We start from the raw sequence: 24,205 nt of genomic DNA on the forward strand, positions 1-24,205 counted from the left end.
CCAGCAGGGTTCAGCAGAGCGCAGTGTGCGCATGTTCAGAACAAGCTGCTTCTGGCTTGAAGCGTGGTGGTTCGAGAACAGGCAGCAGACCTACAAGCTCACACGGTGCGTCGCAAATGACGCATCGTGAGCTTGTAGATCTGCCATTTCGTCGGCGCGCGACGGAGCATAAATTAGGCTCGAGCAGCAGCAGCAGAGCCGCCGCCCCCCCCCCCCCCCCCTTCCCTTCTTCCCGCTGCCCCCCCCCCCCCCTTCCCTTCTTCTTCCCATGAAAAATGATGTAACTCAACTAAAGCTGCCAGCTGGTCCTGACCTGCACTGCATGTGCTATTGTTGTGCTGTCTGTGTGCGCAACTGCACAGTGCACCCGCGCACTCTCTCTCTCACACACACACACACACACACACACAGTCAACAAAACCTGGTTTACAAATGAACGTCCCCTTCACAGGCTTCCTCCAGTTTGTCTCACTCAGGTTATGAATGAAATAAATAATAATCTACGTAAATAAATTAAGAATCCAGTTTGTGAGGAACAGTTTTTTTTTATTCATTTTATTACTTCATAAAATATACACAAATACTGTTGTAAATAAAGTTAAAAGTGTGTTAAAACTGTACAAGATATCAATACACAATACATAAAGTCAACCCCCCCCCCCCCCCCAAACCACTTCTAGTGATCCCCCCCCCCCCCAACCCATATGGTTACATTGCCACTGGGTCATTGTCATGTCATGTTGGCCCATATAAAAGACACAGGTCATTGTCATCCATGCAACTGGCATGGTTGGGTTGGGTCTTTTTCTCCCCCCCCCCTCAATCAATGACATCATCAAGGTTGAAACCTCAACATCTCAATAAAAACTCTGGTGGACATCAATGAACCTTTTTGCCCAAATGGGACTTTAGGGAAAGCCCTGCTAGGTGGATAATGGATATTGAAGTCTGTAAAAAGTGATATCAAGATTTTAAGACAAATTGCAACTAAAGGAGAGGGATAAGAGGACAAAGGGGTTTGTGAATACAGACAAAACAACAAGACAATTTTAAAAATAAATAACAGGGAAGCGGACAAATACAAGAATGGAAACATTTCGTTGCAAATCCAGTATTAGCTAGCAGGGGATCCTGTAAAATTAATGAAACACACACACGCACAGGTCCGAGACCCAGGTGGCAGTGTAACAATAGCCAAAGTCATCCCAAATTTAGTACGTTTAGTAATTTCTAAAACTCTGAACCCAGTCCTGGTTTTTACGTTTTTAATAATCTCTACCGTACAACTTAAATCGACTAACCACATTTTGGCTTTACACAGAAATCCAAAATATTTACAGTGAAGTTAAAAAAAAAAAAAAAGAAATAAAAGGAGACAGAGAGAGAGAAGAAAAGAGTAATTTCATTTCATGCCCTACCCCCTCTCTATTCAACCACAGCAGAGCCTGCAGTCTCCATTAACAAAAGCATAACAAAATAAACAAAAAAGGCTGACATTAGGAACAATTGTAAAAAAAAAAATATCAGCCAAAAATGGGTTGTTATGGTCTCTGATCAAATATATGAAGAATTTCCTGAGGGTGTTTTCATGTTTTGTTTCCCCTAGGCTCGGAGTGTCTCTTTAGAGATCTGCGGTTAATATCTCTAGATCTCCTACTCATCGTTCGTGACAACCAAACCCCAAGTGGAGGCCAAAGCAAGGAATAAAATAGCACAGAAAAGTGTTGGAGAACACGAGGGAACTTGGGTTAACTGAGAAGCACTGTGCTTGGTCTCGGCCTCAAAGGCTCATAAGACGTAAAGCACGGGCAAGTGTGCCCAATGTCACTTCAAATATATCACCAGTTTAACAGCTAAAACAATGACTTGCTCATCCTTTCTTTTCCAACGTTTCTTTTCTTCCCCGATCTATCTTTCACCTGCACCTCTCCACCCTGTATGATTTAGCTGTACTTTTCCTCTTATTATTAAAAACGTATGAAACATAATCCTCAAACAACTAAAAGCACCCTTTCAATGAACAGGGTGTATTCACCAAAAGGGAGGGGAAACCTGTAAAAGGGCCCTTTCAATGAACAGGGTGTATTCACCAAACGGGAGTGGAAAACACGCAACTAGCCCCCCCTCACTACTCTGACAAAGCTAACCAGTGACAGAATAGATGAGAACATTTGCAATTTCTGCAGTGTAAACAAACAAAGCTAAATCTTTATTCAGCCTGCATCAAAGTGGAAATTGACCCTTGTGTCCATGAACGTGCTTGTTCCCCCACTCTTAGTCAATGCTGGCTTCTTGATGCAAATGCTTCTTCACATTTGACAGGTGAGGGGAATAGAAGATTCTTTTTTTTTGAGAGTAGGTGGTTATGAGCTACCACGGGGCCGTGGGATACCGACAATGTTATGGAGGAGAAAAGAGGATGTATCATTCATTAGCTTTGTGTATTGTGCTGGTAGTAACACCAGCAATATACAGTACTTCCAATGATTCTTTTTTTTTTTTTTTTTTTTTAATCTGCAGTCCATTCCTAAAAGATCGTCTTTGTCCCATTGGCAACATCTTCATAAAACAAAAGTTTAAAAAAAAAACGAAAAAAAACCAACCAAACAGGAGTGATGAATATCCCCTGCAGCCCTGCAATGACAATTGGGATACTAAATTGTGGCTCATTTTAAGTTGTTAAGTGTAAAGCTACGTTCAGACCTGAATAGTTAGAGCGGCACGATTACATACAAAAAAAGTCAATGCAAAGACGAGAAGTTGCGCAAAGGGGCGCGGCGCGGCGCGAACGGCCGCCTGGTGTCTTCGCCCCGGCTGGAAAAGGGGCTAGAGGTATGATTCATTCTAACGCGACTAGCGACGGGACCGCGACGGGACCGCGATGGGCCGTCAAACACATAATCTCTGCTTAGAATTGGACGTTACGATTTAGATCAAGAGTTATTCACGTTTTAAGATTTTCGGTCTCATCGGCTAAAATGGGGGGGGGGGGACATTTTCAATGACATCCCACCGGAAAATAACATCGAATGTTGTGCAACAGACGCTCCCAGCCTGTGGAGTGATGCGATCGGTTTTGATATAAAAAAATCTCCGTCCTTTTATCAATCTCCTGAGTGCTGGGCTTTACTAATTGATTTAACAGAGAACTCCGTCCTTGCCGCTCGGGATGTTAAATTGCGGTGTCTACAGCCAATCGGCGTGCGAGGCGAGCAAAGGGACCTTTTTTTTTTAAATCAACGCTGACCAGCGACCAAAGTGAAGCGACTGGAAACAAATATATATATATATATATATATATATATATATATATTCAGGTTTGAACGTACCGTAACATACAGCAAATTGCATACACATTACACAAATGTAAATGTGTAATGTGACAAGTAGCACATGTATGAATGAGTAAAAAGTGGGTCTCACCTGTCAGTTTCAATGTAAATGAAGAGGATATCACTTCCCCATGTCAAATGGCATGCTAACCTGCAAATGGAAATTTGACAACACTTTAAGTTGGCATCGATATTCATGATATTAGTTCAAGTCGAGGCAAGTAAAGACATTTTGTAAAGGGTTTCCTTACCTGCGACGTGGAGATCCGGGATTGGTCGTGGCGGCCTGTGAGGTCAGAGGACGACACATTGGCTGGAGCTCCTCGATGGAGCCGCATGCTCACTTTTCTCTCCCTCTCGGCACGAGATATTGCACGGGGTGATGTGTTTCCTGAAAGGTGGTGTACAAAGATTCCATTCAGACCAGCCACGTAATTGGTCATTTACTACTGTAGGTAGTCTGTCCACAAATTATAGATCTATCAGGATGTCGACTCATAAACATCTGCGTCTGAAACACTTTGTATTACAAAGAAATACATTCTCTGGGGAAAACAGGGATCGGAGCACAAGAACATAATTGTGTCATAGGACCAGGATTCAGATAAACGGTAACAGGCTAGAGGTGATAATGATGTACAGTGCATGTTCACATCATTTATACTTTATACTATACTTTATTTTTAAACTTTCGACAAAATAGCCAATTTTACATCGAGGTGCCCAGATGTCCCTAGTGCCCAACGATCCTGTATCCGTCTTAAAACACCATAAGACAAACAACCCAACAGTGAATTTAAGCCGTTCCCCCACAGTTACACATATATATATATATATATTTATATGACAATTGGCCTTCATTTGTGTGTGTGTAACCAGTCATTCTATTTAAACTTTTGACGGGCCCATTTGGTACACTCTGAGTTACAGACCCATAAGGGTCCATTTGGTTCCAACTTACCCCCCTCAGAAGCAAAGATTCGAGTTAAAAACGTTCGCGCTGAAAGAATATATATTCAAAGGTTTGCACCACATTTTCACGATTAAAAAAAAAAATAGCAGACCTACAAGCTCGTAGAAAAAGGAACAATAAAAGGAACGATTACGCGTTTCGGCTATGCAGCCTTCATCAGAGGCTGCTCTGATGAAGGCTGCATAGCCGAAACACGTAAGCATTCCTTTTTGGTGTGTGCCTATAAAGAAATGGAAATGTGAGTACTTTGTCCGCCATTTATTAAATTTTTGGATGTGCTACCTTTTTGGAGTTTTTTTTAATTCCTACTTTTTGATATATATATATATATATATATATATATATATTATCCATTATTCTATGCTGAAGTTGAAGTAGTGAAAAAGCAGTTAAATATGTATGTTATAATTCTGTGAGGTTGACCAAACTGAAATACAAACAAAGTGGGGGTCCGCGGCCAAATAAATCTCAATTTGGGGGGTCCTCCTTGACATGAAAATGTTTGAGAACCACTTGTATGGAGGCATTTGGCGGGGGAAACTCACCAGACTGCTGAACTCTGGAGGCGGGGTTAGAGACGGCCTGCTCCGCTCCGTTCCGGACTCTGTTGGCGGCAGTGGGTGCGGTAGGCCCGGGGGGCAGACCCCGCACTGCAGAACCTCTGGTGGGAATCCCAGCAACACGCTCCTCGTCTCCCGTCTTCCTCTCCCGCTCGCCATCCTCGGCTGTTCGACTGGTGGCACCCTAGTTTAAAAAACCAAGTACGGTTAAAAAAAAAACCTCTGGAACCTCTGGAATCGGCCTTGTCAGCCCTGAAGGAAAAGGATTTTGCCAGACATCAGAGGGTTAAAAAAACATACACACACTGAAATGAAATGGCACGGACTCTGAGTCTGTATCATACTGGAAAAGGTCATGTATTGATCTATATTCAATTTCATAGGACAGACAAACACATTTTACTGGTACCTGCTGTGTCACAGTGTGTTTATGTCATACATGGGCAACTGGCGGCCCGCGGGCGACATGCAGCCCTCACCATCACTTAATGTGGCCCTCAGATTAATTTCGAAATACTAATATGTTATTGATTTCAGCTGTTACAATTCCAAACATGACCCGCTTTAATTAATTAGTCTAAATTAGTAGCTTGCCGAGTAGTATTACAAATAATGTTATTATCTTATCTGTATTTAGTTGACTTTCAGGATTTCAATTAAAATATAGCAAAAATAGCTGATCTACAAGTACAAAACACGTCGTGATGCGACGCGTTTTGAACTTGTAGATCGGCTACGACATGCATGCAATGTGGCCCCCCTGGTTTAGATTATATTAGCTCTTTGTCAGACCAGTTTCGAGTTTCAGTCAGAAGAATAAATACTAGTACTCACAAACTTGAGCATGTTCCAGTCGAAGACGTAGTCGTAGGAGAAGCCCTGCCGGTGGAACAGATTCCTGAACAGCTGCCGCAGGTACGAATAGTCAGGCTTGTCGTCGAAACGTAGCGAACGGCAGAAGTTCAGGTATGTGGAGAACTCGGCTACATGGGAGAAGCAGAAACACACAAAACAACAGAATAAAGCGCCATTCACACAGAGCACGATAACTATATAATTATGTTAGCGACCACACTTAAGAACAATAAAGTTATGTAAACGGTGCATCAAACATGCACGGCACAGCACAGCTGTGTCAAGAGATACCTCCACCTCCCTGGTGCTGACAGACAGAATATAAATATGGATAACCTGACTGACTAGCTAATCATAATCCTCTCCTCATCTCCTTAACCCATTTAGGCCTGACGTCGAAATTTTAAAAATGTCTTCTAAATCCTGACAGTTTCCTGAAATACCTATGTTGCAGTGGTGCTCAATATTTCATGTCAAGGACCCCCAGAATTATCTGTATTTGGCCGCCGAACCCCATCTGAAAATATGTTGTTCCAGGGACCCCCCAGAAGCAAAGATTTGAGTTAAAAACGTTCTCTCTGAAGGAATAAATGTTTTACTATTTTTAAAAAATAGCAAAAATATTTTTCAATAGCTAAAGTATAACATAATGCTTAAATCACCAAAAGGGGTTCCCGTCAAGAATGGGTTAAATAAGACTTTCTGAGGGTCAGTGAGACAGACTGACAGCCATTCAAAATACATCAGAAGGACATCTGGAATGCAATGTTCCTTTTTTTCTTTTATATATAATGGGACAATTGCCTGATAGGATAATCCCTCTCGGCTGACCTGTCAAATGTCTGAGGCAATGGAGATATCAAAAACAAACTTACAGGGGTAACCTTTACACAGCACCTCAATTGGGGTGGACATTTTCTTCTCACTGATGCGTTCGTACTTCTGCCTCTTGGTGGCGGCCTTGAGGCCCTGCCATGGCAGAGAGCCCAGGTTAAAGTACATGAGGACGTATCCCAGGGACTCCAGGTCATCACGCCTGGACTGCTCTGTGGACGGAGACAGAAAGAGAGACATTAGGAGAGACAGGACGAGAGACCAAGTCAGAGAGCGAGTGGAGGTAGGGAGGAGGGTTATTGAAATAAGTCTGGACAGCCCGGCCCCGGAAGAAACCGCTTCTCCCTTAGGGACTAACTGTTTAATCATGGTACAGTTGTCATACTTTGTCACATCAGTTTCAAAAAGTTCTCAGTGAGTTTACCCATTTTCATTTGAATATTGGTTAACTTTGTTGAATTCATAAAAGGATGTGTGTGCTCAAATCTGAAAATGATTACTGGGAAATATTGTTCTCACTGATCCCAGACACTGTTCTCTCAGTGTATGGGATCTAATCAAAAGATTTCAGAGGATACCAATTTACAGGCACCTCGGCAGTGGGTGCAGCCAGGGCCAATAACAGGCACCTCGACAGTGGGTGCAGCCAGGGCCAATAACAGGCACCTCGGCAGTGGCTGCAGCCAGGGCCAATAACAGGCACCTCGACAGTGGGTGCAGCCAGGGCCAATAACAGGCACCTAGACAGTGGGTGCATCCAGGGCCAATAACAGGCACCTCGGCAGTGGGTGCATCCAGGGCCAATAACAGGCACCTCGACAGTGGGTGCAGCCAGGGCCAATAACAGGCACCTCGACAGTGGGTGCATCCAGGGCCAATAACAGGCACCTCGGCAGTGGGTGCAGCCAGGGCCAATAACAGGCACCTCGACAGTGGGTGCATCCAGGGCCAATAACAGGCACCTCGACAGTGGGTGCAGCCAGGGCCAATAACAGGCACCTCGACAGTGGCTGCAGCCAGGGCCAATAACAGGCACCTCTACAGTGGGTGCAGCCAGGGCCAATAACAGGCACCTCGACAGTGGGTGCATCCAGGGCCAATAACAGGCACCTCGACAGTGGGTGCATCCAGGGCCAATAACAGGCACCTCGACAGTGGGTGCATCCAGGGCCAATAACAGGCACCTCGACAGTGGCTGCAGCCAGGGCCAATAACAGGCACCTCGACAGTGGGTGCATCCAGGGCCAATAACAGGCACCTCGACAGTGGGTGCATCATGGAAGGAGGTAGGGCCACCATTCTTTAGGCAAAAAAATAGCACATCTACAAGCTCATAGCGCGGCACCTATGAGCTTGTAGATCTGCTATTTTTCAATAGCTAAAGTATAACAATGCTTATAACACCAAAAGGGGTTCCCGCCCCAAAATGGGTTAATAAACATGTTATTAAAAATCTTTCGATCTCACAGGATCTTCATCAGGTCTGTATAAACAGGATGCACACATTTTCCATCACATTTATCCATTAGCACGCAGATTGAGTCCCTTCCCCCGCCGTATGCCACCCCACCCCTACAAAACAAACTGTAAATAAATGTAAATGGTGCATTTATATAGCGCCTTTATCCAAGGCGCTTTACATAGATTGTGTATTACATTCACCCATTACACCGATGGCGGCGGAAACCATGCAAGGCACCAACCAGCACATCAGGAGCAATTAGGGGTTCAGTGTCTTGCTCAAGGACACTTTGACACCAACTCTGGGGGAGCACGGGTTCGAACTGGCAACCTTGCGGTTCCCATCCGGCCACTCTACCCCTGAGCCACCGCCGCCCTTAACACACAGGTCTCATTACTCCCGAGGAGCCAGGACTGTGACAGAGTATACACAAAAGATACCAATATATATGTATATATACACACACACAGTACCATTTACAAAAACTTGGGCTCTTTTTAAATCTAATCAAAAGATCCCAAAACAAAAACACAATAACAATTCGTAGGTAATTATGTACAGCGAGAATGGAGGCTTTTAACCCATTTTGACCTAGTTTTCTGAAAAAAACCACCAAGATTATATGTAATTGGCCGCCGACTCCCATCTGAAAATATGTTGTTCCAGGGACCCCTTCCAGAAGCAAAGATTTGAGTTAAAAACTATATATTATATTATATATTAACTATATATTCAAATATTTGCACCACATTTTCACGATTTTTCAAAAATAGCAGACTACAAGACTACAAGCTCGTAGCACGCCACTCGGTGGCGCGCTATGAGCTTGTAGATCTGCTATTTTTCAATAGCTAAAGTATAACATAATGCTTAAAACACCAAAAGGGGTTCCCGCCCAAAATGGGTTAATGGTTGCCATGTAAAGGATTCTCTGCAGAATGTCAAGTCCAGTACATTAAACTGTGGATGACAGTCCACTCCACTGTCAGATGGTAAAAGCAGAGAACTACTGGACTGTTTTCCATCCTGGATAGTTTTTGCCACAACATTTTCTGTCCCTTGCAGAAGCACAGCCTCACTTCTTCTCCTGGTAGATCAGATAGGACTGGTAGTTAAACAAAAGGATTTAACTGGTATTTAAACAAAAGGATTTGAGAGAAGATCTGCAATGTCCAAACTAGTGTCGTTTTTGGCAGCACATTTTAGTTTTAGTCAGTCTCTTGAATAGTTTTCATTTAGTTTTAGTCACATTTTAGTCACCTGGAATATCTTAGTGGAATATCTTAGTTTTAGTCGACTAAATATCATAGGATTTTAGTCAACTAAATCTACAGTTGAAATAGCCGATCTACAAGCTCACAATGCGTCGCGCTGCGACGCGTTGTGAGCTTGTAGATCTGCAATTTTCAGCATCCAACCAAGTGTAAAATGACTTATACTGGATCTCTTGTCCACTAGTCCCTTCCTAACATTTTAGTCTGGTTTTTATTTGTTGACAAAATTGTCAATATATTTTAGTCATCATAGCTTAGTTTTAATTTAGTTTCCATTTAGTTAGGTAGTCGACGAACATTTTCCGTCATAGTTTTAGTCGACGAAATCAACACTGGTCAACAGCGACATATGAAAAAGGGGAGTTGGTTGGAGTGGGGGCCAATGGGTGGGGGCCAATGGGAGTGGGGGCCAATGGGGAAAAATACTTTCTGGAATGTAAAGCTGGAACGTGGAACTTCCTGGATGGAAAAAAGGCAAACAGGCAGCATCGAGTACAGCACAAAGAAAAACCAACATTGAAATATTCACACTCAGCAAGGTTGAAGGTTGTGAGCTTGTTACTCTTACAATAATACATGATGACAGCCAAAATCTGTCACTGTTATGCGTCACACCTCAGGCCTATACAGATGACTCATAGAAACACCAATTATCATACTCCGTTGAATCATATTCAACATGGTGCTGCCAGAGGCAACAAGGAGGGAAGTAGCTGACAACCCTGTCTGGGCCAATGTTGGACCAACGTTTTGATTTTAACCAGATGGTAGCCCACATAACAACCCATGTAAAGTGCAATAACCTACCAATTAGGGCCAAGCTGAATCAGCACTTGAAGCACAAGTAGGTGGTAGGTAGCACAGACACCTTATAAAACTGACAGAAATTCCAATTTCCAGCAAGGGATTTAGTCAACTTTATCCATTGAATTACCCACCCAGCCATCACAAAGTAAGACAATACTGACAATTTATCAAAGCATGTGTGTTTTCAATGAAGCCATTGGACTAATATACTGTAAGTTAATTTCAGTTTGGCATGAAATTCAACTTGCAGACACTTGAAACTTGCTTGAGATATGCATCGTTCCCCGAGAAGCCCGGTGAACGATGCGGCGCGTTGTGAGCTTGTAGATCTGCTATTTTCAGCAAATGTAAAATCAGTCATTACGACGCCATCAAGGAACACCAAAACACATTTTAGTCAACTAAATCAACTGTAGATTTAGTCAACTAAAATCCTATGATATTTAGTCGACTAAAACTAGACTAACACTAAGACATTCCAGGTGACTAAAATGTGACTGAAACTAAATGAAAACTGATTGAAGAGACTATGACTAAAACTGCCAAAAACCAACAGTGACTGAGTCCTTACCTATTCCCAGATGTGTGTTGATGGAGGCGTAGCGGGCGGTGCCAGTCAGGTTCTTGTTCTCCCGGTAGGGGATGTGCTGGTGAGTGCGAGCGTCGCGGTACTTCTTGGCCAGACCAAAGTCAATGATATACACCAGGTTACCCTTCTTGCCCAGCCCCATCAAAAAGTTGTCCGGCTTCACGTCCCGATGGATGAAGTTCTTGGAATGGATGTACTCAATACGACTGATCTAAGGGAGGGAGAGAGAGGGAGAGAATGGAATTAGCCTCACGTCAGGAGTGGATAGTCAAATACCTTTTATTTTAAATTATGGCGCTTGCTGCATTTCCACTACATAGAACCATCTTAATGTGTGCAGCCCGATAGCCTGTGTCGCGCATCATCGTAACCAAACAGGGAAGACTGCAAACAATGACTCAGGTAGGCTACCTGCTGCTATATTATTATTATATCACAACACATCATGTTATATCATTGATATATGAGTTCTATCAACATGGATAGTATGATTTAAAAAAACGCCTATTTTCAGAAATGACTTGGAGGAGGAAACACGCCACCAGCACCCACAGCGTCCCGAGCGGGAATCGAACCTTGCTGTGAGGCGACAGCACTACCAACTACCGTGCCCCCTCCCCAGGTGATTTTTCACTAATGTCAAACCAAAAAGGTGAGCAGTCAGCAGAGCACATGAGCGGAGTGGGGCAGGTGGAAAGCCTGCTCTTCCCTCCAGACAGCATTCGTCCCGCTCTGCATTCGCTCGTGTTGATTCCCCAGCGCTCTACTTCATTTGGAAAAGGGTCCATTTATATAGCGCTTTTATCTGTATCGCTTTACATACGGATGGCAGAGGAAACCATGCAAGGCAATTAGGGGTTCAGTCTTGCTCAAGGACACTTCCGACACTAATTCTGGGGGAGCCCGGGCTCGAACTGGGAACCTCACGGTTTCCCCATCCGGCCGCTCTACCGGCCACTCCACCCCTGAGCATTGGTCCCTCTGCGATCTGCTCAGCAGCAAAAAGAAATGAACGGAAACATTTTGCTGCGTACACAGCGTCTCCATAACATGGAGAGAACACACACATGCATGGAGTGCATGCTGCGCAGCTGTTTATTATATAACGTCTCTATGTTTGCAGCGACCCTGCCTGCTCCAACATGTGGTGCGTGGTCCTCGCTCCGAAGCCACTCTGACGCAATTTAAAACCTGCTCTGCTCTCAATTAAATATCGCTCCGCTCCACTCCGCTCCACTCACATCTTCTGGTAGTCAGGTCGAGACAATGGAAACATGCCATAGAAAGATGCATTACTAGATAGATAGACCCCTCTCAAAATCTTCCAATTGCTTTCCCCAAACTTTACAATAAAGCCCAACACTTAAAAGCAATAGCTACCGCAAAATAAATCATTAACAGGAGTCAACAAGGGCATAAGGAAGGCCGACCGAATACTGTATATATGAGGAAGACTGTACATGGGAAGTGAAGTGCTGATAGTGTTTTAACCCATTTTGGGCGGGAACCCCTTTTGGTGTTTTAAGCATTATGTTATGCTTTATCTGTTGAAAAATAGCAGATCTACAAGTTCATAGCGCGGCACTCGGTGCCGCGCTATGAACTTGTAGGTCTGCTATTTTAGAAAAAAAAACGTGAAAATGTGCCTGAAATCATTGAATATATATTCTTTGCTACTGGGAGGGTCCCTGGAACAACATATTTTCAGATGGGGATCGGCGGCCAATGTCATATATTTTTGGGGTCCTTGACATGAATATGTTTGAGAACGACTGACATAGTTAGAAATATGTTTTTTTCAGAAAAGACAGGTCTAAATGGGTTAAACGGGGACAGAGATGTGGTCAGGCGTCCTGACTTCTAACTACAGTTTGTTGACAACATTTCCTATGGACAGGTTGCACAGATGAGATGTACACGGTTTGAACAAATTAATAAAAAAAAGGAGATAAGATGAGGTGTGCTCGAAAAAGACATGAAATATATAATATTTCAATATATAGCACATATCACAGTGCAAGTAAAGGCCAGCCTTCCAAGGTGTGCTGCTGTGCTTGCGTGGAAGAGTACAATGGCATTCAAAGAATGTACATCTCTATAGAATCCTTGGTGAATTGTGCAACATGTAGTCTACGTGTACAGATTCAGCACCCAGCCAGCACGTCTTGTGCACACCATGTACATGGCAAAATAAATGTGATTCTTTCTCCTTCATAAATCCTTGCAAGAATCAAGAGTCCTGATCCAAGACCAATCAGCAGTCCACATGATCAAATAAAATATGCTGTGTCTTCAGAAGTCAAACTGTGTCACGGCCATCCATTAAGGCCACTTTCACACGGCAACAGTCTCCAGAGAAGAACAGCGAAGTCCCGTTGCGTTCCCGCTTTTTATTCAGCGTTTACGCGGAGAGACGCAACAGTGATTTCACATGCTGCAGTGTGCATGACCGTGACCGGTGGCTAGCAGTGGTGGAGAAAAGTACTCAATTGTTTTACTTAAGTAAAAGTACCAATACTGCAATTTAGAACTACTTCGTTACGTTAAGTAAAAGTACGGAATTGAAAATGTACTTGAGTACAAAAGTACAAAAGTAATGAATTGCATTTTTATAGCGCTTTTCCAAGTGCTCAAAGCGCTTTACAATGGTTCATTCATTCATACATTGGGAGGTGAAGCGGCAAACAGTCGACGCCAGCGTCCTCACTTCCCACATTCACACACCAATGGTGGCGAGCTCACACCGACCGACTCATTGGAGGCAATGTAGGGTTCAGTGTGCCCAAGGACCACATGTGGACAGGAGGAGCCGGGATTCGAACCGCCGACCCAGGGATCATTGGACGACCTGCTCTACCTCCTGAGCCACAGCCGCCCTACTAAAAAGTATCGGCATCAAAATGTACTTAAAGTACTAAAAGTTAAAGTACTCATTGTGCAGAATGTGCCATTTCAAGTTCAAAATGTGTACAAAATCTATTGAAAACAGCAGATCTACAAGCTCACAATGCGTTGCGACGCATTGTGAGCTTGTAGATCGGCTATTTTCAAATGGCCGAAATGTATAGGGTTGAAGTGGTTAATGTATGTTTTCTAATCAAAATGAAGATTAAAATCTCCAAAGTAACTAAAGTTACTAAAGTACTTAGTCGCTTTCCACCACTCTGTGGCTAGGTGGTTGAGACACACTGCCAGATAGACCAGCCACACATGCATACTAGAACCACTTCTCTTCTACTTCCTATCACAAGGCTGTTTGTTTACATCACGTAACTCTGTAGTTTACATTCACCACTGCAGCAGCTCACTAGTCGCTACATTTCCATTCGTGGGATGAGTCGGGGGGGCGAGCGAGCGCTCGCTCATTCTAGGAACTCCAAATATCGCCTACGGCACGTCTGCACCAATGTAATAAACACAAGCGACTTGGAGCCATGATGTCACACGTTTTTGCAGATTCATTGTCTAAAACAGACCCATGCAAACGATACTTTCTTTTGCTGTTTTATATAGAAACCGTTGGTGTTAAAAAGGGGCCCATGTCTCATCATACTTTATTTATTATTGATCCCCAATAGCACTTGCCTAAGCATGGCTATTCTTCCTGGGGTCCATGACACACACAAACAAAACACATTCATAACAACAAACTACAATAAACGGACAGACAATGGTTCACTTACAAACTTACATCTCAGAAATTAACAATTTTACAATATTGTATTTAGAAAAGGGTCATAAAGATGGAAATATCAAGACACTGGGTTCTTTGCTGTAAAAGGAACCTCTTCCTGGGTGCGTGTGTGTGCGTGTGTGTGTGCATGAGTGCATGTGTGCGTGCGTGTCATACCATCTGGTCTGCCAGTAGCAAGACAGTCTTGAGGCTGAACTTGCGAGAGCAGAAGTTGAACAGGTCCTCCAGACTGGGGCCCAACAGCTCCATCACCATCACATTGTAGTCGCCCTCAGCACCACACCACTTTATGGATGGGATACCCACTGGTGGACAGACGCAGGTAAACACAGAGAGAGGAACAGTTTATATATATATATAATATATACACAGTATATTGCATTAGCAATAGCTGGCCACAAGAAATTTGAACTAAATTTGAGTTCAATGTGTCTGCGGAACCCGACTTTTCTCGACCTAATTAATAAAGACCTCTTTCCCTGCTGAACACGCTAAACCCGACTTTTGTTTTATTCATCTTTTTTTTGTGTTTTTTTTATTAGTTTTTTATCCCACGATTTTGTAACCCATTTTTCACCCCTGTGTCAATTATCTAATGTGATCCTGGGCTCTACACACCCTCCGCCAACCTGGGGAGAGCAACGGACTTGTCTTGAACTCATGCTTCCTTAATGCCTGAGTGTCCAAGTTGCTCCTTTACACCTGACAGGGGGGAGTTTCCCTGGTTGGACGTAGCGCGTGGAAGGAACACGTTATTCCAACCAGTTCCTTTCCCCTCCATCAGGCAATACGTCTCTAAATTATGAGAAACGAACACGCGATTTTAATGTGGACGATCGCGAAAGGGAGCTACGTTGACTGCCGGGTGATCCTTTATAGGTTAGTGAAAAACTCCAGCAGTTAATCCCATATTACAATAAAAAAAAGAATAACGGCGCTGTATGTGTTAGTATTAATGCATCAGAGTCTATCAGCATCACTGACCTCCTCCCTGCATCATCTTATAAAACTTGCTCTCGATGTGCAGCTGTGGGTGCTTGGTCTTCACACATTCCAGCTTAATGGCTACTTCCTCACCCGTGGCAATGTTGGCACCTGAGAAGAAAGACACACCCAAACGCCCGCCGGCCGGCCGGCACACACACACACACACACACACACACACACACACACACACAAACACACAAACACACACACACAAACACGTTAAGTGTCACAGAGTTTGACCAGAAATAGAAAGCCTGACAATGGGTGTATATGAAGGAAAATGAGGCCGAGGGCCCAGGGAGGCAGGTGAACAAACTGCTCAGTGTGAAAGGGGAGATCCAGAGACTACACTGTGAAATGAGTGTTAACCCATTTAGGACTGACACCAGATTCTACAAATGTCTTCTAAATCATGACAGTTTGCAGTCAAGGACCCCAAAGATTATATATATTTGGCCACCGACCCCCATTTGAAAATATGTTTTTCCAGGGAACCCCCAGAAGCAAACATTTGAGTTTAAAACTAAAACTGAACGTGGTTATACATATAATAGCGCGCCACTCGGTGGCGCGCTATGAGCTTGTAGGTCTGCTATTTTTCAATAGCTAAAGTATAACATAATGCTTAAAACACCAAAAAGGGTTCCCAACCAAAATGGGTTAACACAGAGTTTACAAAAGTAAAGAAAATGGACTCGTAATTAGCATGTACTGTGGTGGAAAATCTTGAATGTAGGCGAGCATTGTAAATGAGGCATACAGTAGTGGCGGCCTGCCCTGCACCGTCCGTCCGTCACCCACTTTACTTACCAAGGTAAATGTCTCCAAAGGAACCACTGCCAATCTTTCTCCCGAGCCGATACTTGTTCCCCACTCTCAGCTCCATGGTTGCAGGTTGTCGCTGTGAACAATGGACGGCACAGAGATGATTATGAGAAGTAGGCAAAGAAAAGGACACATGACACCTCCGCTACCATGTCTGCTGTCTAGTCTCTGCTAAATCCTGTAACACTATAGGCAGCCTATAGTGTTAGCCTATAGCCTATAATAGGCTACTGTAGAAAAGACAGACAGAGCTGAATTAATAACAAAAATAATATCCTCTGCCTCAGGGTTGAAATGATTGCATTCCGAAGTATAACTTATATAACTAAGTTATTGGTTGTGGACAGTCAGACAGTTACTCACATGATGAGTCAATCCCAAACAAATGAACTGACCAAGAGAGTGTGCTTGCGTGCATCATGCGAGTGCAGCATGAACTCTGTTAGCCTAGTTGATAAGTAAACAGCTGTCAGGTTACCAGCAATAAATGATTAGGGTGGCTGGCTGGGTGGAGGGAGGGTTGCAGAGAGAGGCAGTCGCAGTGACATCCACAAAAGGAGGGAAGAGAAGTTAGAACAGAGAGATGGCTGGAAATAGATGTTCCAGTAAGGAGTCAGTAGAGGAGTAGGCGAGAACAGTGGTTGTGGTTCCCAACCTTTTTCATGTCAAGGACCCCCAAATTGACATTATTTAGCCCATGGACCCCCATTTGAAAACATATGCCAGAGTTTAATTTCAAGGACCCCCAGTTTGACATCCATTAGTCTACGGACGCCCCATTTAATGGCATTTCTATCTCTGGGACCCCCGATTTAGATTGCAAAATCAATGCTAATTTAACTCTGAGAGTGTACACTCTCAGAGTTACAGACCCGTAAGGGTCCATTTGGTTCCAAACTATCATTTAGCTGGGGACCCCCCCTGGAACTCCCTCAAGTACCCCTGGGGGTCCCCGGAGGCCCGGACCCCACCTTGGGACCCACTGGGCTAGAAGAATCAACTGTATCATGGGCAGTAGGACTTGGCACACACGAGGGCAGCAAGTGGGTCTTCTGAGACGAATTGCACGTGACGTTGGTGGAAGCATGATCATCATTTATTTAGCACTCTCTCTGCCACGCCACATTGTGCACTGTGTAGTGTGCAGGGCACTGCAAAGGGCCATGCTCTGTTCTATACGACACTGCAAAGGGCCATGCTCTGTTCTATACGGCACTGCTCTGTTCTATACGGCACTGCAAAGGGCCATGCTCTGTTCTATACGACACTGCAAAGGGCCATGCTCTGTTCTATACGACACTGCAAAGGGCCATGCTCTGTTCTATACGACACTGCAAAGGGCCATGCTCTGTTCTATACGACACTGCAAAGGGCCATGCTCTGTTCTATACAGCACTGCAAAAGGCAATGCTCTGTTCTATACGGCACTGCAAAGGGCAATGCTCTGTTCTATACGGCACTGCAAAGGGCCATGCTCTGTTCTATACGGCACTGCTCTGTTCTATGCGACACTGCAAAAGGCCATGCTCTGTTCTATACGGCACTGCAAAGGGCCATGCTCTGTTCTATACGACACTGCTCTGTTCTATACGGCACTGCAAAGGGCCATGCTCTGTTCTATACGGCACTGCAAAGGGCCATGCTCTGTTCTATACGGCACTGCAAAGGGCCATGCTCTGTTCTATACGGCACTGCAAAGGGCCATGCTGTTCTATACAGCACTGCAAAGGGCCATGCTCTGTTCTATACGGCACTGCTCTGTTCTATACGGCACTGCAAAGGGCCATGCTCTGTTCTATACGGCACTGCTCTGTTCTATACGACACTGCAAAGGGCCATGCTCTGTTCTATACAGCACTGCAAAGGGCCATGCTCTGTTCTATACAGCACTGCAAAGGGCCATGCTCTGTTCTATACAGCACTGCAAAGGGCCATGCTGTTCTATACAGCACTGCAAAGGGCCATGCTCTGTTCTATACGGCACTGCTCTGTTCTATACGGCACTGCAAAGGGCCATGCTCTGTTCTATACGGCACTGCTCTGTTCTATACGACACTGCAAAGGGCCATGCTCTGTTCTATACAGCACTGCAAAGGGCCATGCTCTGTTCTATACAGCACTGCAAAGGGCCATGCTGTTCTATACAGCACTGCAAAGGGCCATGCTCTGTTCTATACGGCACTGCTCTGTTCTATACGGCACTGCAAAGGGCCATGCTCTGTTCTATACGGCACTGCAAAGGGCCATGCTCTGTTCTATACGGCACTGCAAAGGGCCATGCTGTTCTATACGGCACTGCTCTGTTCTATACGGCACTGCTCTGTTCTATACGGCACTGCAAAGGGCCATGCTCTGTTCTATACGACACTGCTCTGTTCTATACAGCACTGCAAAGGGCCATGCTCTGTTCTATACAGCACTGCAAAGGGCCATGCTCTGTTCTATACGGCACTGCTCTGTTCTATACAGCACTGCAAAGGGCCATGCTCTGTTCTATACGGCACTGCTCTGTTCTATACAGCACTGCAAAGGGCCATGCTCTGTTCTATACAGCACTGCAAAGGGCCATGCTCTGTTCTATACGGCACTGCTCTGTTCTATACAGCACTGCAAAAGGCCATGCTCTGTTCTATACGGCACTGCAAAGGGCCATGCTCTGTTCTATACGGCACTGCAAAGGGCCATGCTCTGTTCTATACGGCACTGCAAAGGGCCATGCTGTTCTATACAGCACTGCAAAGGGCCATGCTCTGTTCTATACGGCACTGCTCTGTTCTATACGGCACTGCAAAGGGCCATGCTCTGTTCTATACGGCACTGCTCTGTTCTATACGACACTGCAAAGGGCCATGCTCTGTTCTATACAGCACTGCAAAGGGCCATGCTCTGTTCTATACAGCACTGCAAAGGGCCATGCTCTGTTCTATACAGCACTGCAAAGGGCCATGCTCTGTTCTATACAGCACTGCAAAGGGCCATGCTGTTCTATACAGCACTGCAAAGGGCCATGCTCTGTTCTATACGGCACTGCTCTGTTCTATACGGCACTGCAAAGGGCCATGCTCTGTTCTATACGGCACTGCAAAGGGCCATGCTCTGTTCTATACGGCACTGCAAAGGGCCATGCTGTTCTATACGGCACTGCTCTGTTCTATACGGCACTGCAAAGGGCCATGCTCTGTTCTATACGGCACTGCTCTGTTCTATACGGCACTGCTCTGTTCTATACGGCACTGCAAAGGGCCATGCTCTGTTCTATACGACACTGCTCTGTTCTATACAGCACTGCAAAGGGCCATGCTCTGTTCTATACAGCACTGCAAAGGGCCATGCTCTGTTCTATACGACACTGCTCTGTTCTATACAGCACTGCAAAGGGCCATGCTCTGTTCTATACGGCACTGCTCTGTTCTATACAGCACTGCAAAGGGCCATGCTCTGTTCTATACAGCACTGCAAAGGGCCATGCTCTGTTCTATACGGCACTGCTCTGTTCTATACAGCACTGCAAAGGGCCATGCTCTGTTCTATACAGCACTGCTCTGTTCTATACAGCACTGCAAAGGGCCATGCTCTGTTCTATACGGCACTGCAAAGGGCCATGCTCTGTTCTATACGGCACTGCAAAGGGCCATGCTCTGTTCTATACAGCACTGCAAAGGGCAATGCTCTGTTCTATACGGCACTGCAAAAGGCAATGCTCTGTTCTATACAGCACTGCAAAGGGCCATGCTCTGTTCTATACGGCACTGCAAAGGGCAATGCTCTGTTCTATACGGCACTGCTCTGTTCTGTTCTGTTCTATACGGCACTGCGAGGGAGAGCAGGCAGGAGCGTTGGTTTGGCTGAATCTGTGTCAAAGCCCCGAGTTGATTTCTCTGCAATGAACTTCTGAGAGAGAGAGACACTCATCAAGGTGCAGATGACACTCAGAGAAAGGTGTAATTTATGGAGGAACGTTGCTTCCCTACCATCAATTTGGGGAAGCTCTGTAAAGAAACACTGCATTATACTGTATATAAAATTTGCAACTGTCTGCCTTGAAGTTAGGTTATGCAAAAAATCTAGCTCTAAGCCAGGGCTTGTGGCCTAGTGGGAAATCAAGTAATCAACAGCAGCAATGAGTATACACAGCATCTATATTGACCTCCGTGCTGCTTTATGAATAGAGACCTGCCTCCTCTACCACCATAAATGTCCAACAAAGATCGGACAAGAAAAGAGAAGTCTCATGACTGAGCTGGCTGGGAGAGTTTGCTAAACAAAGCATTCTCTCAAGGCGACGACCTCAGTTTTGTGGGCAAACCAACTCAGGCATGGGAGAGATTAATCAATTCTGCAGGCCTTGCTGCCTGCATCTGGTCTGGATCCAAGCGGACAATGGACTCCTACTGTCCCACATCTATTCTAATCTACATCTCATGGAAAAACATATTCCATAAGCTGCCTTGAGGTCTTTTCACTTTAGGTTTAACTTCCAACAGGCCAAACCTTTCAAGGAGCCACGCTGATAAGATCCAAATTAAACCAAAACCAACAAGAGTAAGACTAGGGGGTAGTTTATGGCCTGCCCTGCAACAAAAAGGTGGCATTCTAGCAGAGCGACTTATTTGTTTTACATCAAGTTGTTAAATAAGCCACAGCAACTGTTTTAGGTAGAGATCACATGACGGGACATTATAGGTACTAGGCCAGCCAGTTAGTTGAGACCATCTCTGACGAGATGTATAGTATACTTGTGTGATGGGGTAATTTAAATCAAATTTAAAAAAATGTCTTCTAAATGCAGATAGTTTTCTGAAATACCCGTTTCTTTATCAGTGGTGCTCCATATTTCATGTCAAGGACCCCAAAAATTATATGTAATTGGCCACCGACCCCCATCTGAAAATATGTTATTCCAGGAACCCCTCAGAAGCAAAGATTTGAGTTAAAAACATTCGCTCTGAAAGAATATATATTCAAAGATTTGTTTCCGCATTCACGATTTTTCAAAAATAGCAGACCTACGAGCTTGTAGATCTGCTATTTTTCAATAGCTAAAGTATAACATATTATGGGTTAGGTTTCATTACACCAAGAGGTTCTCTCACGTGGAGTGCAGCCAGGGACCCGATGTAGGGCACAACATTAATCAGGATGGCGTACAGTACACTAAGCACCAGTGATTCATCGCTTGGTGTGGAATTGGTGACACATCATTTTATGTTACACACGACCCTAATGTATGTATTTATATATCTGTTTGTATCGGGTGCAGTACTTAGTTTAGACTAGTCATTAGTCCTACAACCTATCTCAAACCCTCACCCTAACCTCCCACGGGGCAGCACACCTAAACCTAACCTTAACCCTCTCCCAACCCTTAACGCACCCCTCACCAATCCGGTCGTTTTGACGCACCCCTCACCAACCTTAATCCGGTCGTCCCCGTTTGTATCTCATAGAAATTCCTTTTGGTAGACAAGAGTATCACTATTATCACAGCCCGCTTGCTAAGAAGAGCCCTCCGTTGTTAAAAGAGAAGCACAGCATTCTGGGAGTGCAGCATGTATAACAGTATAAGCAATGTGATATTCACTTGAAATTATGCCATTAAAGACAGCCTGCACAATCTGAAACCAACCAGCTGGAATTATCATACAACGCTGCAAGGCAAAATGATATCAAATGCTATGGTTGTATACAAAGAAAGTACAGTAGTGTGTTTAAAAAGGCACTGTGGCTGTTGGAAAGGACATAGTGGTAGTTATGGAGGTGGGGGTCCTACCCCACCATTGTAATTAGGGACCCTAGGGTGGTAGGCAAGCATTTCGTATTTACACCAATATTTACTCAGAGTAAGAAGTGACCCCTCTACCAGGAGACACAGACAAGTAGGACAACTGTATCTTCGGCCAGTGTCACTGACCCTCACAGAAGTAACAAAATGTGCTGTACTGTTCTGTACTGTACTGTACTGTCCGAAACTCAAACCAAGGGATATGGTGATTCCTCAACCACAACAGAAACACTGCATCTCTCGCAAAACTTAAGCATCCAAGTTCTCCACACAAACCCAACTTTAGTTCGACAAGCAGCACAGATTTCACGAATTATCACAACAGGTTTTTTGTGTAAATTGTACTGCATGTAATGTAAACAGCCCCGAAGCTGGTACGACCGTTTGCCTGTGCTAAGATTTAACGAGGAGTTAACGCCACTCAAAGCAGTTTTTGGTAAACATTGTAACAATCGCATATAGAGTAGCCACATTATTTTACCTTATATTTTACCACATAAGGTAAAATATGTGTAATTATGCACGTGCACAATTTAGAGAAGCTCTCTCCAGAGAGAGTTTTGTATTGCGTTATACATTATATATACTTGAGTAACAATACCAGCTGTAGATACATACAGTACCAGCTGTAGTAGCTACAGCTAGGCTAACAGCTGAAATACCATCCCGAAGCATATAAAACAATTCAAAAGCCATGTTTTACGAAATGTATTTTTTTGGCACGATTTTTTTACGTATCGCACAAATGTGTGCCCTGTATTGTAGTAACCGCACCCTTCTTGTACGGGGTTAGCTTACTGTCGATAGCCATCTCTGCTCGCCCCCTCCCCCATCTCCTATAGCCGTAAATAGGAGCCTTTGGTTCGGACGGATCCGGCCCTCTTTCCCCCTTAGTTTCTGCGGCTCCTCGGTCCACTACTCACCCGATATTGGGCTTGTCCGAGAGCTGGTTCGGTGGAGGTGGTGATCCGATAGTTGTCAGTTGGATTTGGACCCCGGCAGAGAAGGATGGGAGCGGATTCTGGCGGCTCTCATACCCCCGATTCCTTTGCTCTTGCGTCGGCTTACAATCCCTGTTGAAAGTCCCTGAGCTGAGAGAGCAGAGCCTCCGGTAACGATTAGAATGCCAGGCTGTTTCTCTACTCGAACTCTGTCTCCCCCTCTCGTGCAACGCACTATGACAACATCGATGATGTCATTCCACGTTATGACATAAAATTTAAAAAAAAAATGTCTTTGGAGAAAATAAAGATGATAAAAAGATGATGAATTGAAAATGGTGGGCCCTATTGTAAACAAGTGTAATGCTTTATGGTGTCGTCCACTCACAGCTTAACAGTTTTTGTATTGAGTTGTACTTGAAATGTACTGTCATTCTGCAAACTTAATAAATCAATCAATCAATCAATCAATACAATGTTTGGACCTCCCCTTGTTTTCTTTATTATAAGAACATAAATCCAAAACAAAAGTTACATAACGATGAATCATGAAAGAATGTGTTTATAGTGCTGAACATTCTAGTTTAATACGACATTGAGGAGGCAGAAAACTGAGCGCTCGAGCGCTGTTCATCATGCAGCCTGGAGGAGAGGGACAAGCTGGAGTTTGAAATGCATTGTTTTCAACGAGGGCGGTGCAAATATCAAGCAATGTGGCACGCATGTGTGCAACATGACAACACGACAAAGTATTGTACAGTGACAACTATGTTTATGTTTATGTTGTGCTTGTTGTTGTCTCACTGACAGCCGTTTGATTGTGCTGCGCTCGTTCGTTGCATATTCCTGTGTTGCCTTTGTGATGATTGGGGGATTGTCTGGAATCGACTACTTCAGTCTTGACACACAACAGTGTGAAGATGATGTTGCTTTTTACCGTTGTTATTCTGACTCTGAGTTTTGAAAGTAAAGAAGAGTTGTGTTTAAGCATGGTCCACTGATTCACCAACATAATAGTGCTATTAAAAAAACGATCTAAAATAAAGGGATTTAACTAAGATAAGTAAAGCTGCGATAGGCTGTTGCCTGAGTCCAGTGCATTCTGCCAACTTCCGGTCAAGGACTTTGTTACAGTTTGCTATGTAGGAGAAGTGAACGGAGTTGTCGTAACTCTGTGGCTCTGACTGTCACGCATTGTCAGAGCCACAGTCATGTCATTGTCATTTGAATTTGACCATCACAATCACAAGTGGCTGCATATGACATAACAACCAATATAAGGCAACATTT

General features: G+C 44.3%; 1 protein-coding gene across 2 annotated transcripts; it reads right to left on the reverse strand.

Annotated features, from left to right (window-relative positions):
* Positions 1–1,251: 1,251 nt before the first annotated feature.
* Positions 1,252–23,128, reverse strand: LOC306936459 (casein kinase I). Of its 2 annotated transcripts, none has more exons than XM_079519953.1 (11): positions 22,898–23,128; positions 16,178–16,268; positions 15,365–15,475; positions 14,537–14,685; positions 10,669–10,897; positions 6,596–6,766; positions 5,700–5,848; positions 4,851–5,049; positions 3,584–3,723; positions 3,424–3,483; positions 1,252–2,370 (listed from the first exon to the last, which is right to left on the reverse strand). In XM_079519953.1, exons 2-10 carry the CDS (start codon positions 16,251–16,253, stop codon positions 3,454–3,456), a joined length of 1,254 nt encoding a protein of 417 aa, XP_079376079.1. In that variant the 5' UTR covers positions 16,254–16,268; positions 22,898–23,128; the 3' UTR covers positions 1,252–2,370; positions 3,424–3,453. The 2 variants fall into 2 exon arrangements, with proteins under 2 accessions (XP_079376079.1, XP_079376078.1); XM_079519952.1 differs by having other exon boundaries at positions 1,252–2,634.
* Between the last annotated feature and the right edge of the window lie 1,077 nt (positions 23,129–24,205).

The sequence above is a fragment of the Electrona antarctica genome (genome assembly GCF_951216825.1).
Source record: "Electrona antarctica genome assembly, chromosome: 14".
NCBI classification, from domain to species: Eukaryota; Metazoa; Chordata; class Actinopteri; order Myctophiformes; family Myctophidae; genus Electrona; species Electrona antarctica.